Here is a 20,239-nt window from a genome sequence, read left to right as displayed (position 1 = left end):
GGGCGCGGGGCCATGGAGCTCACGCTCACAACTCGGGAACGGAATTCCCTTGTTCGCCCGTACCGGAGCGCCGATGTTCACGGGGGAGGAGGAAAACCGAGAACGAGGAGCGATAGAGGGCGGGAACGGCCGAGATGGAATTATTCAAAGGCGGATTTATGCGGGAGGGGTCGTGGGGTTTGCCGAACAGCAAGACGCACGGCTCGACGTACGTTTTGGAGCGTGGAGGTGCTTGTCTCCGCCATATTGGATGTGGCCAAATGAGTGTACGGCACAGGTGTGGAACTCCAGTCCTCGAGGGCCGGTATCCTACATGTTTTGAAACCTTTTCCCTCAAAAACACCTGATTCAAATGACTGGGATCAAAAGCAGAGCTTGCTAATGAGCAATTCATTTGAATCAGATGTGTTGGGGAAAGAAAACTGGAAAACATGCAGGATGCCGGCCCTCGAGGACTGGAGTTCGACACCTATGGTGTACGGCGTTCCTTCTTCTATCGCGGAATTTACATTCCCAAAAAAGTACCAGCAGTAACCAAAATCCAGCAATCCATCTATTTTCTATAGCCGCTTATCCCCACAGTGGTCGCAGGCCTGCTGGCGCCTATCTCAGCTGGCTTCGGGCAGTAGGCGGGGGACACCCTAAACTGGTTGCCAGCCAATCGCAGGGCACACAGAGACGAACGACCAATCACGCGCCCAATCACACCTAAGGACAATTTAGTATGTCCAATTCATGTATTCATGCATGTTTTTTGGGGGGTGCCCGGAGAAAACCCACACAGGCTCGGGGAGAACATGCAAACTCCACACAGGAAGGCCGGAGCCAGGTGGATTTGAACCGGGACCTTTGAACTGTGAGGCGCCACCGTGCAACCCTCAGTTACCAAAATCGATTTTGTTTTTTCCCTCCATCAAATCATTCCCCATAAATTTGGGTCCTTGAGACAAATTTCCCGGCTGAAAAAATACATTTGAGTCAGTCTGGCTCGTGAAAAGTGATCAGTAGGAACGGCAACTTTGTCAGGCTGTCAGAAACAAGGTGTGTACTGGTGTAACGAAATCATATGTAGTGACCGAGTGTAATGTTATCTTGTAGAAATGGCATTGGGCGAAATCTTCCTCGAGATGTGCGGCCCACCGTTGGCCAGCATATAGCTCCGCCCCCAAATAAGCAAGAGTGATCTGTACTCACGTCTGCATTTCTTACAGCAGGTCCCATTCACATGCACTGGCAATGAGTCCTCGGAGCAATTGGCAGGAGGACAGAAAATCCTGCGGCACTCCACAACTCCATTCTGTAAAAAAATAATATTAATATTCATCAATCTTTTTAGTTTTCTAAATACGGTGGTAAAAAATAAGGTCAAAAATAGATTTTCTGGGAACTTGAGTTTACCGAACAGGGTTGGCAACCAACTTGTAATTTGTGACAAAATTGCTACAATACAGCAAATTATAAGAGTATTTAAAATAAATAAATTAATAAATAAAGTGATCAGAGATAATATAATCTCCATAATAAGGAAGCTTTTTAATTTTTTCAAGCCGGTAGAATGCACGATTGTCGTCATGTTTTAATTAAAGCTTTGAATAAGAGTTAAATTCTAATGAGAGGAATGAAAAAAAAAAATATATTATTCACGCTTCAATTGCTGCACTGCAGGTGAGGGAAAATTCATAACAATAACACCGATTCACTGAGCGTAGCAGAATGTTAACAGCGCGATGACAAAAAGTAAACACCGCTTTGCCTCATGTGCAGATTTGGCTTCCAGCCAACTCTATCATCTGTATCACCGAGATTAAAAGATAAACAAAAAATACAATTGAATACAATTCTATAAAGTTCTCCGGCATGCGCTTTATATCGAATTTTGCAGTCAATATAATATAATTTGTTCAAATACATGGACGAGCGCGGCAACACGATTAGGAATTTGCTCACGGTGCCGATCGCAAATTAAAAGTGTAACTGCGGGATCAGCCGGGCTTTAATCGGATTGAATTATCACGCGCTCGTGAATCGGCTAGTCCGGCGGAAATAGACTGTGCAATCTGTTAACCGATTCGTGCTTGAGGACGCTAATGACACCAAGTGGTCTGCTGATAGGGCGGCCCTCGAGGACCGACGTCCTCGGCGTCCTATTGCCGACGCCTCTTCATTTTTTGAGTCGTCGGAAGGAGTCGGCCCGGATATCGCTTCGTGCTATACGCGGCGAGTAAAGCCTCTCCGGCGCTTGCTCTGTTGAGATACAGTAAGTCCGATTCCCGAGGGCTCTCCGCGGCCTGATTCATCACATTTCAAAGTCTGGCTAGCGTGCGCGCGGGCAGACAGGGAGGCTAATTATGGGCTGATTAGGTTGCTGCCGGAGGCACCGATGGAATCGGCTCTGGCGGGGAGGAAATACAATTTGCGATCATTTGCATGAAGATTTACAACGTCTTCCCGCGTTGTTGCCATAAAGCCAAACATGTCGAGTAAACATATATACCTGCGAAACGTTCAAATACATTTGAACCTATTTGTAAATACCGCATTTTCCGCACTATAAGGCGCACCTAAAAGGCTTCATTTTTTGAAAAAGCTGATGGTGCGCCTTATAATCTGGTGCGCCTTATATATGGATCAATATTGAGATTGGGATTCGTAGATGGGGAATGGACTGATAAAGTAAACTGTACCTGTTTCTTTTGTGTGTTTGCAGTTGAACAAGGTTGCTCATATTGACAATGAGTTGCTATTGAGAGTTATTATTGTTATTACTTTGAATATTACTATATTGTGATTGAAAAAGTTTTCAAATGTGTTAATTGAAGGTGCGCCTTATAATCCGGTGCGCCTTATATATGGAAAAAGTTTTCAAATATGTCATTAATTGAGGGTGCGCCTTATAATCCGGTGCGTCTTATATGTGGAAAACGTTTTCAAATGTGTCATTAATTGAGGGTGCGCCTTATAATCCGGTGCGCCTTATATATGGAGCGAGTTTTAAAATACATCATGAATTGAGGGTGTGCCTTATAATCCAGTGAGCCTTATACATGGAAAAAGTTTGAAAATGTGTCATTAATTGAATGTGCGCCTTATAATCCGGTGCGCCTTATATATGGAAACGGTTTTAAAATGTCTTTTATTAAGGGTGCGTCTTATAATTCGGTGCGCCTTATGGTGCGGAAAATACCATACATTTAACACTTGCGCGGTATTTTGATCCTTTTTGGGTCATTTTGGTCCACATTTTGTAAACATGCTATGTTTATAGCATTTAACCAGCAAGTACATTCGAATGTATTTACAGTTACGAGCAAATAACTGTCCAAAACTCCGCATTGGCAGCTACATGCTTACATGCATGTTAATGACTTTTTTTTCAATAAAGTGTGATAGGGTCGAAAGGTTTTTATCACTTATGACAAGTGTAACACTCACCTTACATGCACAGTTCCTGCAATTTTCCGGCTCCGCCCACAGCTCTTTATCCCTGTAGACGAGGCCGTTGGCACCGCAGGTCTTCTCGCAGTGACAGCCCTCAAGCTGGGTCAGCCTGGACTCGGCATAATTTAACTGAGAAGGACCACAAAGTCACGAGTCAGAAAACTAAATCAAAACTCGGACAGTGTGAGCAGGTTAACCCCGCGACCCCTCTCCGTCGCCTCGCGGAATGCCCACTTTTTGTTCCCGCCGCCGCTCCGCCGGGAGCCGGTCATCGGAGGAAGAATAAGAAGCGATCTTCATTCGGCTCACGCTTTAGACCTCGGGCTATGAGCTACAGTAAAAACGACTGCAAAAAGGAGACGCCGGCGAAACCTCTTTTTACTCCTCCGCCCTTCTTTCCAGCCTGTTTCATTCGCAAGTCCCTTGAGGTTTGTCCTCCGACCGTGATGCCTCCTTGACACCAGTCAAAGAACTGTTTGTTCGTCTCACCGTGATACAAATCAGTCTCGACTTTAAAGCAAAATCAAGGATGCTCTTTGATGGAAAATATCCAAGTTATCTCATTTCAACGCATGTATTATCAATTATGGCTATTTATTCAAGGGGTGGAAACAGGTTGATGTTGTTTTGATAGTATGGAGCTGCTGCGGGCATCGCTTTGTTGTCTCAAAGATCATCAGAGGAAGGATCCTGACTAGTTGAAAGATTTAAGTCAACTTTCTGAAGGCAAATTCCAGTGTCAGAAAGGTCTTCAACCACCCTGCGCCTTTGGAAGACAGAAGCACTGGTCAGAACAGTTCTGGGCAGTCAAGGCAAACATGTTGACTCAGTTTCCGTCCTTTGTCTATAGTCTCTCTCGTCGATAACAAGGACAGTCTGATTGGCTCCGATTTTTTCAATGTTATTGAAATCTCTGACCATGCTTAAATTTCTAATGAATAGAAAACGTTGGGGCATTTCTACATAGTTAATCAAAGTCACAATTAAGGCAGCAACATTATTCAAATGACTGCTTCGCTTTCCTTAAAATGTTGACCTAAGGTTACTTGAAGGTTGAAATACGGCTGCCTCCATTAGCTTCAAACTCGAAAGTCGCTTTCTTGATTCATCTTTTGAAATGCCCAAATTAGTCAAAGCAAGTTGTTTACATCAGTCTTAAAAGTCTGATTTCAATCTTAAATTGCAGTAATGTGCTTCCAAAGACCCAGTACCAGACCATAACCTTGCTCCATTCAGGGTCGAACATTTGTAGTGCATTCATTTGGACTTTTGGCCCAACAAGCCAAAAAACGGACAAGAAATTGGCCATTTCATCTTACGAGATCTCGTCATTCCAAGTCCCATTCCGTCCCTACGACATACCAGTATGATTGAAACGAAAACCTGGACTGAAGCTCTTGCCCGACCCCCTTTTCCCACAACGTCACGAAAGCGAGGACTCGACATAAACGACGGATTTGTCCGAGTAAGAAAAAAGAGAAAATCTGGAAGCCGCTGAGCTAGTCTCCATTTCCAGGCGTTCCCATTGGCTATTGGACGACTGCGCGAGCTTTCAAAGCCCTAAACAAAAGACACAAATTTAAAAGGCAAAGCATCAGCCGGGAGGCACCGCAGAGGAATAGTTTTTGCCACGTGGTGAGCGGCACCAACTGGCGGCGGTATCGCGCAAGTCAGAAGCTAATAGACGCGTGTCTCCAGTGGTCCGTACATGAAGCAAAGACAGTCGGGCGTAATAATAAAACGGATGAATATCGAGCTCCTCAATCTGCACACCGGGGTGTGTCCAATAGTCTGAGCACATGAGAGATTTAATAACCCAAATGTCAAGGGAATCGAGGCGCAATGGTTTGCGTGTCCACGGTAAGAAAAGATTCACCCCGCGGTGAACTCCTCTAGACATTTGGGGAGAGGAGATGACCAGATCCTCCCCGCTGTGACTTGTATGAACAAATCGGGTGGCAGAGCGTCGATCGTATGATCGTGAAAGGAGAATGTGTCGACGCAGCGGGATGCTAATGTTCATCTGAAACGTTTCACTCATATTTTGTATATTATGGTCACCGGGGCATCAAATTTCTAAGCTCGCAAAATGCAAGATGGTAGCACCCCAGACGTGTGCACTGGTGCGCCATAATAGTGCAAAGAATAACAACTTTACGGGGGTGACTTCAATTGCAGTAATCACATTGCGCAACTGCACAAGATTCACTGATTTCTCTTTAAATTTCATTTCATTCATAAACACTGCAGATATTGACTGTTTCTAGTATTCAGATATCCTGCAGAAAATATGAAACGAATATCCATTTTTTTTTGCTGAAAAACAACTGCAAACACAGAAGAGCAACCAACACATTTCCACTAAATTATGAATGAACAACTTATAAATTTCAACAGTGTTTTGCAGCTCAGTCATTTTCTCTTTCGAATGATTAGATTTGAGACAAATATTGCCCCATAAATTTTGGTCTGCGAGTTGAATTTGCCATCTGAAACAGCAGATTTGAGTCAGCCTGGTTAGGTAAAAAGTGATCAGTAGGAACGGCGATTGTCGGGCTGCCATGTTGTCGTTATTCCATTGCCGGGCAGTAAAGAGAATTAAAAAAAAAATCTTGGTTCACAGAATGCATTATGTGGCATAATTAATTAAGAGGACATGAATAGTTGTCACGTGTTTATGTCACCAATATATTTAACACGTTTATGCTTATCTGTATATACGTATTTTATGATTTACTTTGTTTTCAATGACGGGACTGATCGACAGATTTTCTGATCGTTCTTTAAGTATACAAAATTACAATATGGATCGATGTGGAATCAATAATAACACCTGTGTTATTATCGGCCATTTACTTGGTTATTTTTAGCCGGGGTCTGCATTATTGGACTCATTGGAGCTACTCTATTAAGACTTAGTGTACCCAGTCGAGAAGATCCTGGCCTTTCTAATCATGTCTCGTGTTTGGGTGGGATGCGATCAATTTTGCTGTCTTGCTAGGACAAAAATCGGACAATGCAAGCAGTTGAAAAGGCTGGGAGGATATCGTGACGATAAGTTGTATGGCGTCATTGCGGTTTCGAGTCAAATACATTGCGTTTGTGCAGAGCGCAGGCTCCATGAGATACAAACCTGACCGTACGGCAAAGCGCTGTTTTTAAGGATTCAAAATGGCGTTGGCCTCCTTGAACACAAATAAAAAGACGTGTCCGAAAAATGGGCCGACGCGGCTCGAATCCGCAGACGACGTGGCCCCGGTGGCCTCTTTGACAGATGAACGTTCTGTGTCTACATACAAGCCCTAAGTGGAAACTATGGCCCTTTAGTTTCAGGAGAGCTCACTGGAACTGAATGTTAATAAAACCAACGAGCTGTGCTGTGGGGGAAGCCGGACCCGTGATACGCCGCATCCTCTCGCTTAGCCACAGTGGAATTAGTCCATATTTTGAGGGCACCTGGCTATGGAGATTGACCAAACCCTGTCTGTCGCAATGCATATGAAGAAGCTTTACGAAATAGCACGCAGACTTCATAATTTCATTGAGAAACACGTTTTAGATGGCTAATGAGCGTCACATTAACCCTTGTGCAGTATTTGGATGATTTTTGGGTCATTTCAAAGTATTTTAACAAACGGATGGCATGCCATTTTGAATTTGGACATGTTGTCGCCATCTGGGTGAAATTTCAGCTCCCCCGTGCCTTATTTCAATGCTTTCGCTTTGAAAGACCTTTGATGTAAAGTAGAGAGGAATGGACAAAAGAAATGCACAAGGAATCGTATCGACACAATTGTTGTTACTTTTGTTACACAATTATCGTTGTCGTTATTGGCCTCTTATGCCGGGAGACTGCGGAATCCCTCCTTCGTTAGCTTAGCGCTAAGAGACAGTACTGTATGATGAAAGTGACTTGTCAGAGGAAGGTGTTAGCATGTTGGGCCGCATTGGAACACTATGGATATGTTTCCAAAAAATAAAAACGGCGTTCTTCATCAAAAGTACTCTGATGCTAACAGCAAAAAGCGATTGCGGATTTGGACAGCGAGACCTGACTTCTGTGAGTCCACAGTGTAGCACATTTTCTGTACAGTCTAGCGAGCCCTAATGTCTATCTACTTTTGTGGGAGGCGATTGATCGTTCTTACCTTGAGGGTCATCTTGGCGAGTAGGTCCTGCAGATCCATAATGCCTTGCACCAGGCTCAAGAAATCACTACATGTTGGACAGGCTGAAAGAAAGAGTGAATGAACGCACCGGAAAAGATAAAGCATCCAACCGGCGGTGGGACTTTAAAGACAAATCAATGTCAAGCAAAAGACGAGTTTCCGTCACCTTGTTTTGGGCAAGTGTATGGTATCACTTTAAAAGCCAATGTATGAATACACTTCTGTATGAATATTGATATCAGATTCAAATTTGACAAAGCTGAAGGTGAAATAAAACGACATTCATCCATCGTTCCGGTTCACGGCGATACCTACTGCGGTTAAGGTTGGGACACTGGGAGATGTAGCCATTGGGAGCAAAAACAAACTTGACATCCTGGATAACGCCCTGACAAGACAAGAAGAGAGAGAGAGATCCGCTGATGAGATTTTTTTTTTCTCACTCTATTGATCCATCAGGTCCTCTTTCCTTGATGTTTATCAGAAGGTGTCTACACACATTAGGGCAGTGGTTCTCAAATGGGGGTACTAGTACACCGCGGGTACTTGAAGGTACTCTAAAAATACGTGCAAAAATCTTCTAGTTATTGTTTTAATTACCGTATTTTCCGCACTATAAGGCGCACCGGATTATAAGGCGCACCCTCAATTATTGACATATTTGAAAACTTTTTCAATCACAACATAGTAAGTAATACAACAATAGAACAATAACTCAAATAATAACTCGAAACTCTCAATAGCATAATAACTCAATAACAATATGAGCAACCTTGTTCAACTGTAAACACACAAAAGAAACAGGTAAAGCTTATTTTATCACTTCATTCCCCATCTACCAATCCCAATCTCAATATTGATCCATATATAAGGCGCACCTGATTATAAGGCGCACCATCCGCTTTTTCGAAAAATTAAGGCTTTTAGGTGCGCCTTATAGTGCGGAAAATACGGTAATAATTTCAGGAAAACACAAGTTCAAAAAACATATTTTATGTTCAGTTGGTGTTTCAAAAATATATTTTTGGGGGGGGCAATTTTTTTAAACGTGAAAAGCCTTCATGCTATACATAATATATATATGTGTTTTTGGGGTTTTTTACGTGAAAAGTGGGGGTGCCACGGCCGGTTCCGGAACACGCATCTACCGCAATAAACGAGGGTTCACTGTATATGCCAAAAGGCCGCAGTTAATAAACAAGTCAAATGGAATACCTTTCCATATTCTTTAACCGCTGCACTCATAACTCAATCAGCTGGAGACATCATAACCTTGACATGCTCCTCTGAGTTTTACTCATTTAAATACAGATGAATCACATCCAGAACTGGAACCCTCCTGAAAATGTGCCACTTGTTCTTTCACCCGTTCCTGGATGGCAAGTTAAATTCGGACTGGTTGATGACAAATGCCACAGGAAATGGAGCAAAGAAGGTATAAAATGATAGCGCGCAGCATCCCTTGAAACGAGAGCGAGGAAAAAAGCCGAGTGCTTTGAAGAGCTAAATCATCTACAAGTGAAGATGCTGCTGACTGGTCTGCCAATCATCGTGAATGGCAAGTCACAGGCTGGCTGCTAAATAGGGACCTTCATGATAACCACGGGGAACAAAATTTTTTGAGGGGAGAAAAAAAAAACATCTAGGAAAAACCAATCTCGGAAATCCCCCTCATGCAGAGTCACACAATTTGGGCTTCAAATAGGTTGCCGGCAACATTCAAATGTCTCATCTCAGGTACATTTGCCACCGAGCTTCCTCTTGCTTGGGTTATGCATGAAATTCGTTCGCAGTGCATTTTGGAAGCCTTGATGCAAGTAACGCCTTGGAGGGACAGCCACGAGATGAACAGGATTGCGGCACAGATTGAGAACACGCTCACATAGCGGCGCGCACACGCACACACACACACACACACACACACACACACACACACAGGAACTGAGCTCTTGCTGTTTCAGAAATGCTTGTCAAAATTGTCAGAATAAAAATGGTGTAGCTCTCAGATGTCTGTCCTGGTGGTGGAATATCCAAGCCCTGACCATACATCACTGTCGATCATTAGTAGATCATTCAAGTGAGGCCTCGATAAACGGGGATTTTTTTCACGTTTGCCCTTTTAACACCGATGAAAATATCCTGTATGTTGTAAATAATCAATAAAATCCATGTGTCGAAAGGAACCGTTGGCTTAGTCACATTTATTTTTTATTTCAGGCACTTTGATTTTTGGTATTTTTTTCCAGTTTTAGACTAACCTGTAACCTGTATAAAGACTGCAGAAAAGTAGTTAACACCTGTTGAAAGTTGATTTATACATGCCGTAGTTTCCGCACTATAAGGCGCACCTAAAAGCCTTATTTATTAAAAAAAAAAGCTGATGGTGCGCCTTATAATCGGGTGCGCCTTATATATGGATCAATATTGTGATTGGTAGATGGGGAATGATGTGATAAAGTACGCTTTACCATTCTTTTGTGTGTTTACACTTGAAAAAGGTTGCTCATATTGACTGAGTTATTATGCTATTGAGAGTTATTATTTGAGTTATTATTGTTATTACTTTGAGTATTACTATATTGTGATTGAAAAAGTTTTCAAATATGTCATTAATAGAGGGTGCGCCTTATAATCCGGTGCGCCTTATAGTACGGAAAATACGGTACATTTTTTTGTTCATGTTAAAAGGTTTCAGGTAAACTCATTCGTTTTTTTTTATAGATAACAATCTTATTTATAGTTGGGATTAGTGTTCTATTTTTAGAACAGCGATGAATTAAGATCCGTACTGAATGAATTGTATGAATCTCTTTTTAATCACACTAAAAATTTTGGTGGAAAACCCCCAACGTCAATTTTAATTTTTAATTCGGCTTGTGTTATTGTTACGGATATACAACAACAAGAAAGGGGCTTCAGTCATTTATTTATTTCTTTAACAGACTTTAAAGGGTAAGATTGTTTTTGTTACCATCTGCTGTATTTGGGACGAGGCCCAAATACTGGCTGGAACCTTTCATTTTAACCAGCAGGAGGAACTGTTCTACTCTCTTTTGTTAATCGCTGAATAAATTGAAAATAGCATTAAAATAAAACAGCATCCATACTGTCCATCACAGACTTCAAAGGCGAGATGTTCTCGAGTTTAGTTCGGCAAAGCTCTTTGCTATAGCTATGTCGTCCTTGTTCTATCGTTTGGTATGGCTGCAGTCATTGCTGGCTGCTTTACATTGATGTGGTAAGCTAAATTTGATCTCTTACACCATTTTCCATTTTCTCATCTTTTTTCCGGCCTCCCACTCACGACAGGAGCCGATCAGGTGATGCCAATCTAAATGACAGTCAATCAGTGTCCGCATTGGGTTTATGACCGATTTTTGTTTTCCAAACCCGCAACGCCTCAAACATACGTCCGAAGCATAAAAACAAATCTAATCGGCGCCCAGAAAGCATAAAGTTAGAGATGAAAAATCTGATCTAGCGCAACAGAACACATAACGCTTTAACTATGACTATGATTAATTGATCTCATTATAATTAATAAATCTTATCTTTCTATCCAAACTTTTTTCTTTGAACACATTTTGAGGCCTGCATAAATATTTGGAATACCGTAAATATAAGCACCCCTCGCATAAATATCTGGAACTTAGTGAAATTGGAATGGCATGAATCTGATCAATTGGAGTTGAGTTGAAAGGCGCCAAATAAGTGTGAATACAATTTAAAAAAAACAAAAAACATACAGTGCGTGTGAAGGCTGAATGTAAAGGCATCATGCGACATAAAACGGAGTCTCCCAATCCGGGGTGCCTGTGCCTTTGCTGGTCATTTTTCCAATCGATAGGTCCATTACTAAACCTGATCTCGTGCATTTGAGTTTCTTCTAAAATGATGCTAATAGACTCCTCCGAAACTTTTGTCCAAAAGTGCGGGCTTCATGCATATTAATTAGCAAATATGAAATCATTTGCAATCAACCCTATTACCCTCAGCTCATTTGTATCGTTTTGGATCCTGTGAGGCGCACCCGCAAAAAAAACCCTCCTAAGAAAACCGAAAACAAGCGCACAAGATACCCCGAGCCGACATTCTAACCGGGGGCCTCTCAGCAGTAAAGTGCAAATTCGAACCTCTACTCCGGCGGGCCTCCCTGTTGAATAAATAACGAGTCAAATTTGTAATGTAAGAAAAAGAAGGTCATTTCTATGCAAGTGTGTGTTTGAACTCATACTGTGACTATTAAAAGACCTGCTGAGCTGACCACAAAAATTTAATCATTTCCTCTCAGTGGTATGAATTTGGCTAGACATTATAACCCATCACCATTAAAAGTTAGACACAGCGAGATCTTTAAATATGATCCAGTGTTAGGCAGGGATAGTTTAAAGTGAGCTAAGAGTTGTGATGAAAATGATAGCAGTGTTGAGTAAAAAAGTGAGTGGGCGTTACAATTGCAATTTTTAATCGTTTTGATTTCCATCGTATTCATGTGACACTGACATAAGGCAGTTCTCAGAAGTAGTATTTAGTCCACAAAATGTGGTTTCTTTATTTTTTATTTTTTTCTACAATGAGGGCCTGATTTAGGAAAATGGGCGCACATTCAAGAACGGATGAAACTGTGATTACTTGAGGATGTGAAATGATATTTACTGTTAAAACAGAAGACCGAATAACATCACTAAGAATAACAACTTTTAAAAAGTTTTGATTTTTTTTTCAGCTCATTTTCTTGGTGAGTGCAAACCAAGGGAAAAAAATTAAGCCTACAAAGAACCAAGCACATTATTTACCGTATTTTTCGCACTATAAGGGGCACCTAAAAGCCTTAATTTTTTGAAAAAGCTGATGGTGCGCCTTATAATCAGGTGCGCCTTATATATGGATCAATATTGAGATTGGGATTCGTAGACGGGGAATGAAGTGATAAAGTAAGCTTTACTTGTTTCTTTTGTATGTTTACAGTTGAACAAGATTGCTCATATTGACATTGAGTTCTTATGCTATTGAGAGTTTAGAGTTATTATTTGCGTTATTTGAGTAATTATTGTTATTACTTTGAGTATTACTATATTGTGATTGAAAAAGTTCGAAAATATGTCATTATTTGAGGGTGCGCCTTATAATCCACTGCGCCTTATAGTGCGGAAAATACGGTACTTTTAAGCAAATTTTAATCCATTAGCAGTCAAAATGTCATTTTCAAGCACTTTAAAACTAATTTCTTCTCATTTTTCAAAATAGGTCTAAATTGACAGTTAGCACTGTATATATTAAGAATCAGGTGAGAAACTCAACGCCATTTCACACTGGTAAATAATATATTAGTTGAGGCTTTTGTCATGGAATGGAAAGCTAAAATCTCGGGAACGAAGCCAACTTGAGGGTCGTCTCAGTTGAGGCTCACCCGCTATTTCTTAAGCTTAATGAAATCTTAACCTTGTATTTGCCCCCTAGTGGTTGGATGACCGAAAGCGCTTGATTCAACATGTACGGTAGCCGGCTTTTGAAATGTTATTATCGCGGAGGATCAGCTTGATTAATCGTGGCAGCCCAAATCGCGATGGCGATTAAAATTCGATGAATTGCGCGGCCCTAATTCGCAGCATGTCATGCGGAGCGATAGCAATTGTAGGAACTCATAGCGGTACATTTTGACAGTCCGGCAAAAAACCGAATGAGCTTTTTTTTAGTTACGTGAGCATAGCCTGTCTACGCTAGACTCTTATCGTCTTCTGACAGCCCTTCCACCTCACTCAGCAACAGGTTCAGGATTCAAGGTGTTACAAGCACACCTGTCAGCCCACATGCCAAGCCCAACCAGTATTAAAGCTGCTGGGGAAATTTCCACTTTTCCTCCATCACTTCACACAAACCAGTTTGCGCGCCATCTGTCTCTTTGCCGACAATCACCTTTAAGCAATCCCCGCACACGCGCACGGTGGCGACACCCCCGCCGCCAAAAGCGCACGATCAAGCGGGATCTTTCAAAAAGAAGGATCCCCTTTAAGTCGCACGCTACAAGGAGATGAATGAGAAGCGGGTGGAGGGCGGCGGAGAAAAATCATTTACAGCGCAGCGGAGATTTGAGGATAATCGATACGTGCGGGGGAGGAAAAAAAAGATGTCCATTGATTTGGTGGGCGGGGATGTAGGTCAAACAGGAATCATATCTTTGACGCAATCTGTCATGTCCTCTGCCTGCGCCGGACGCGTGCGGCAGGCTGGGGGAAGGAGCGGTGATTAAAAATCGACATCGTAATGAGCTTGGGAGTAAGAGATTCAAAGCTGAGCTGAACGATGCTACGGTACTGCGGGAATCTGTTCAGACGTCTTTTCGCGTCTTCCGCCCGGCTCAGAGTCTGACGCGAATCCGCCCAACGGTCCCAGTCGACTTTACGTGTGGTGAAGGTACACGCGGGAATGGCGAATTTTTCAAATTCTTACCTTGAATAGGCCGTGCTTGTGGCTGTGCTGGCCCAGCCAAACTCCACTTCCTGGAGTTAGTTCCATCTGCGGAGGGTCTATGACTCGCTCGTAAATCCTGTCATGACAAAACAAGGACAAAATATATTTTATGATGCTAATTAGGGCAGCGTTCAAAAAAATTCATCCATTCCGAATTGATTTTCCTTTTCATAGCGGCATAGTCTTTTTTTCAAACTTTTTTTTTTGCTAACAACATTAGTCGCATTTTATGGCAAATATTTTCATTTTTAGAATAAATAATGTCCAATTTTTGTTTCAAATTAATCTATAAGTGTTTAAAGGAATAGTGTGTAAAATTTAGACCGTTTTTCACTACCGCCAGCAAGAGGTGCTGCTTTTACCATTGTTCGTAACTATAACAAAGATGGCCGCCTCCGGAGATGTGCCACTTCCCATGTAATATAATTTATATTACATCATATTATATTTAAAACATACCGTTGGTCGTTAACGACACATTTACTTGCACGTTTTTGAAATTTACAATCATTTCATTTATTCCTTTTTAACGAAAAATGGTCTAAATCTTACACACTGCCCCTTTAAGGCAGCGGCGAATGGAATTAGGGATCTCGAGCAGGTGATCGGAAATCTGGCCCGATCATATCATTTAAGGGTGATCGGAATCGAACGGGATTGGGGGAACGTTCTGGTCATATCATTTTAGGATGATCAGAATTTACGGTTTAGGGGATCAGAATTTTTAGGGTGGTAGTTGTTGCAGGAAGTTATTGTGAAGCTAGCCTCAAATTCTTAACCAAATACCAATACTTGGTTTATTTTGCCTCTGTATACAAAACGAATCCTCACATTTAATCAGCCATTTAACATTGGTATGAAAGTGTCCTATTATTGACTTTTACTGTATTTTTCCAATACATGTGATTTTTTTCATCCAGTTCCCCAAAAGTTGTAGGAAAAGAAACTTTTTGCAGAATAGCAACAAAACAATCCCGAGGTAAATAAACATTACGGATAAGAACAATTTACATACAGTTTTAATCATGCATCACAACATAGCCGGAAAAAGTCGATCCTGAGGTACATAAGCATTAGCAAAAGAAAACAATTGACATACATTTTTAATTACCGCGTGTATCGCAAAACATTTGGAAAAAGCAGAAGTAAAATCAGTGGGGGGACATTCTGAAGCTAACACGAGGCTAGCCTCACGTAACAATGATAATGTCTGTATTATGAAAATATTTTAATGAGAAAAGCAGAGCCGGGGGGGAAAGGATTTAAATGTTTTACTTGTTTTGTACAGCCACTGCTCCAACAGCCATTTAAAAACTTTCATAGTATAGTTCAGTTTGTGCATAAGAATGTTCCGCCAGGAGACTGAATAATATTGAGTTCCCACAGCTCTTTCATCATTTTTGTTTTGTATTTTTTTTTCCACCGCTTGTTTTGGGAAATGGCTAATTGCCTCTTACAATTTTTAATCCGATTTCTACTAAATTCAGTGACACAATGTGCCATCGGCCAATCGGCTAGGAGGCCCCTAAGCGACTATGCTTAGTATCTTATATTTTACAGGTTCACACAGTTACCGTTCCCACTGATCACTTCTTAACAAACCTTGCTGACTCAAATGTGCCGTTTGAGGACATAAATTCATGGCTCTCCAAAATTTTTGAAAAAAAGAGCTTTTTTTTAAGGAAAATTGGTCATTCATCATTGAATAGAAATGATTTGGGTAAGGGATAGGAGGAGGGGAGCATTTGTTGAAAATGCAAATTTTGCAGGCGAGCGAGAAAAGGGTGTAAAAACCATTCATTTTGGAAAACTATTTCTACGAAATTCACTGTTCTGAAGCGTTAAATACAGAAGAAATCTGCTGTAAATATTACACTGCAAAGGTTTGTTTTGCCTTTTTTTTTTCAAAATGGGGGTTGGTGGAGCTACTGAGTTGTTTTTTTTTTTTTTTAAATCTAACTAAACAAGATTTTGACATTGGGTTTTCGGCCCATTGTTTTTTTTATGTACAACAGGAAGAAAAGCACAAAAAATGAACGTAAAAAAAATTCCAACAAGTGGTCCCATTCTATCGGCCGTACCCATTTGGTCTGTTGTTTTCAAGCCCAAAAACATATTTGAATGATCAGCATACTCACAATTCAATTCAAATCTTCTGCAGTATATCTGAATTCCAAAAATCACTAATAGCTATATCAGCAAATTTGCTGCATTGCAAAAACACAATTCTGACATATACAAAGCACCGAATTTTCTGCACTATAAGGCGCACCTAAAAGCCTTAATTTTTTTTAAAAAGCTGATGATACGCCTTATAATCGGGTGCGCCTTATATATGGATCAATACTGAGATTGAGATTCATAGATGGGGAATGAAGTGATAAAGTAAGCTTTACCTGTTTACAGTTGAACGAGGTTGGTCGTATTGACATTGAGTTATTGTGCTATTGAGAGTGCGAGTTATTATTTGAGTTATTATTGTTATTACTTTGAGTATTACTGTATTGTGAGTGAAAAAGTTTGAAAATATGTCATTAATTGAGGGTGCGCCTTATAATCCAGTGCGCCTTATATGTGGAAAAAGTTTTCAAATATGTCATTGAGGGTGTGCCTTATAATCTGGTGCGCCTTATATGTGAAAAAAGTTTGAAAATATGTCATTAATTGAGGGTGCGCCTTATAGTGCGGAAAATACGTTACAAATACTTTATAATCAAAACGATGATGGATTCACCGACCCCAAACGGCGGTATCTTTAGTTAGCTCAATAACACAAGTTAGCCCCTTCGCCATGAGAATCCGTCGCCGAGCGTATGCAATTCAACCCGAACATTCACACGCCTCCGGACGTCGGTTAAAACGTTACCCTGACGACAGCGTGAGCACGGTCCAAAGTTGCGGAGGCCGTTTTTATTCATCATCATAAACACACTGATCCGTGGAGGACAGCGGACATTACCTCCACCGGATAAATCACAAAAACCTTTTTTCATAGCTGTGGGGGTTGTTTCAAAAACAGAACGGAGGACAAAAAGTACAATTTGTAAGCCAGAAAGGTCAGCAGTGCAGGTAATTGCCCATAATAGCTCCATAAAAGTTTCTGGGTATCCCTGTAAATCACAACTACGTTTATGCTTTCACCTCAAGCGTGTTATTAAGCTCGCTTAAAGTGTATTCTTGTTTAACATTGAGTAAAACCCTCAGTGGAGAAAATGCGGAGGAGCTGCTAATACCGCGCTAAACAGCTCAGACCTCCGCTCGGTCGGCTTTGAATTCGATGCGGCGCCATTGACTTGCGACACCTCTCGAAATCTCTCAAAATAAATCGGCGGCTTTTGCGCGCTATCGGAATGAATGATAAATAAGATTAAGTGAGTCACCGAAAATTCAGAGTCAAGGAAGAGGGTTAAGGATATCTACACGCGATATTCCTTTTTGAAGGTTTAAGAGCTTTCCGCAATATCGATGGGACGAGTCAGATATCCCGCGGGACCAGCCGATATTAAATTTTGGTGAAATTTATCATGTAAAATAACGCCCGGTATAAATTTTCCAGTTTTCAAGAATTTCTTTTTATTGAGTGGACTGCAAGAAAATTAACAAGCTGGCGTATGAATGTAAACGTAAACAGGAGAGGCGTTTTTGTCACTTTTATTACCGGCTCATTTTTCAGCTGCAGCTGTGCTAGTTTAACGAAACGCAAGCGGCTCGTGTTAGCTTTGGTGCTTTGCGTAGTTTTTTTTAATGTTTACAAACGCATTGTCTGATATGTCGATATTTTACCAATCATTTTTTTTCATTGGAAAACAGAAATAACACCGCACTGGTGATTTGAAAATAATAAGTGCATCCTGTCTTTCTCCTATTGAGTATTCTGGTAACCCTAACCCGGATGAAAAAAATATAACAATACATTTCTCTGTGACCAAATTTCATAATTTTTTTAAATATAAACTGTGAGATTTTAGACGGCGCTCCTATATTTTTTTTAATGACAAGTGAAGTTAGACCAGTGTTTCTCAACTATATTTTGCCAGGCCCCCCCTAGAAAAGAGAACAATTTTTGAGCCCCCCCCACCCACCACCCCTGTCGATGCACTGACTATAACTAAGATTAATATTGATGAAAATTGTTTAAGTGTACCTAAACATGTATCCTTTGTAAATTAAAAACAGAAAAACGCAATATAAATCAACTTTCAACAACTGTTATTTATTTTTGTTGCGTTTATACGGGTTACAGCTTAGTCTAAAACGGAAAAAAAGAAGCAAGTGCGCCAAAGTGCCTGAAACTGAAAGAAAATGATGAAAATTATTACTTGATTGCAATTACATTCCACATGACAAAAACAAAGCCTTTTTCCTGGGATCATCCACGCCCCCCCTGGCATCACCTAGCGCCCCCTAGGGGGGCCCGCCCCACTATTTGAGAAGCACCAAGTTAGACCCACATAAGACGCAATTGACTCAACCTGGTATGTTCAAAAGTGATCAGTAGCAACTGCAACCGTGTCATATTTTTTTGGAAGTGTTTTCATTCAGTGTGGATATCTTGTTTACTCATAAATTATTTTTACAGAGAGAATTCATTTTGATTTTGGCTAATGATATAGATTAGCAAGTCTTTGTTTAGGTGTATATCAGGTGTTTACAAAGACGGACTAAAGACGGAGGGGAAGGGGTGATAAAAGCAATTTCAACAATTGTATTAAATACTGGTCTGAAAGAAAATCAACACCGTTTTATCTCATCTACTAGCAAGAGGGTTTTTGAAGACAAAACGGCCCAGGATCCCGACGCCTGTACACTTGTGGACTTCGGATATAAACATAATCAAAAATGGGTATTTCTTATGTGAGTTTTTATACATTATCCTAATTCAGTTGGGCTTGGGCCCTGGTAACAGAATAGCAAATGCACATTTTATAGCATTCCCAAAAAATGCCCCAAAGATTTACGCAGGATTCATCCCGTGGTGTTTTGATCTTCCGATCACGAGTACTTGGCCATCCCTGGTTTTTGCCTTGAACTGCCGCAGACTCAAATCTGTAGCCATCCGGAAAGGCTGCCAGCGTCTTAAAAAATGCGGACATGGGGTGATTTTCCTCGATTTTGTTTCCCGCTAACCGTTCCGTCTTCGCTCCCTTAGGCTTCCGGTCTTGTCAGCAGCTAAGCAGCGGCGAAGGCTTTCGCGGAGGAAATGTTAGCGGCGGTGACGCCAATTAAAATAGCAACGTGCTAAGGGGGGTGTTTACATTGTCTGACGTTAGCCGCGGCAGTCGTCAACAGCTAATTACAGATGATGTTCACAAGTCGACATTCTGTACAGCGTGATTAACAATGCTCTTTTATCACCGCGGCGACGCCGGTTTCGGAGGGGAACGGGACGTGTTTGCAACCAACGTCGGTTTCACAATTTTTGAAAGCGACCGCAGCATTCGCCGGTTTTCTTTCTTTGCTTTTGCCACAAATAATCTGTTAGCATTCAAGCACATTCATATAACGTTGTTCGCATAAGATAGTTTGAAATGTTCTTTTACTCTGTTTCCCATATTAGACTCAATACTTGAAAATGAATTAATAATGCCCAATAGTACGTCAGGTATTCTTTGGACGGTTCACAAACCTTAAACGGAAGGAGATTTATGAAAAACTATCATACGAAATGAAACGCTACGTTTCTACATTTTACAATACATCAAGGGCAACATATTAGTTCACAGGAAAACTGAATTTTACTTCTGAGAGAAGCAATGTGGGTCAGTTTTGGAAAATACTGACCAAATAATTATGCTGTCAGAAACTACAACATTCTGCGGCGTAGAACCTCCAAAAATATGATTCCATTCAACAAAACAGAGCAGCGCTGCTCCATTTTTACACAGCTTCTCTTGACCTTTATCTGCGTTTGAAAGTGACCTACATCTCAATTTAGACGGCGGCGGCAGGAAGGTCAACGTCATGGTCATCACTCATGACAGAGACGGTTTAAAAGAGGAAGTCAAGCCTCGAATGTTCTTGACAATAATATGGTGGTCCAAACATGACATTTGGTTATCTGTTAGATCATCTTGGAGAGTATAAATTAGGCGACCAAAGATTTTGCCTCTTGCCTCAACTGAAAATGACATTGCAGGTTGCAATTGTCACGTGACATGAAA

General features: G+C 41.1%; 1 protein-coding gene across 1 annotated transcript in view; it reads right to left on the bottom strand.

The window, feature by feature from the left end:
* The window catches only part of LOC148424320 (protein kinase C-binding protein NELL1-like), a 155,759-nt gene that overhangs the window by 85,154 nt on the left and 50,366 nt on the right, over positions 1–20,239 (bottom strand). The window contains exons 5-9 of the mRNA XM_088413686.1: positions 14,058–14,154; positions 7,923–7,995; positions 7,587–7,669; positions 3,433–3,567; positions 1,195–1,297 (exon numbers count right to left, since the gene is read on the bottom strand). Of these exons, the coding sequence (XP_088269812.1) occupies positions 1,195–1,297; positions 3,433–3,567; positions 7,587–7,669; positions 7,923–7,995; positions 14,058–14,154 (491 nt within the window). The remainder of the gene's footprint in view (positions 1–1,194; positions 1,298–3,432; positions 3,568–7,586; positions 7,670–7,922; positions 7,996–14,057; positions 14,155–20,239) is intronic.

Source organism: Hippichthys cyanospilos, chromosome 4 (assembly GCF_059441005.1).
Source record: "Hippichthys cyanospilos isolate Australia breed blue-spotted pipefish chromosome 4, RoL_Hcya_1.0, whole genome shotgun sequence".
NCBI classification, from domain to species: domain Eukaryota; kingdom Metazoa; phylum Chordata; class Actinopteri; order Syngnathiformes; family Syngnathidae; genus Hippichthys; species Hippichthys cyanospilos.
The sequence above is the reverse complement of the archived record's forward strand: the minus strand, read 5'-3'. Positions and strand labels throughout refer to the sequence as shown.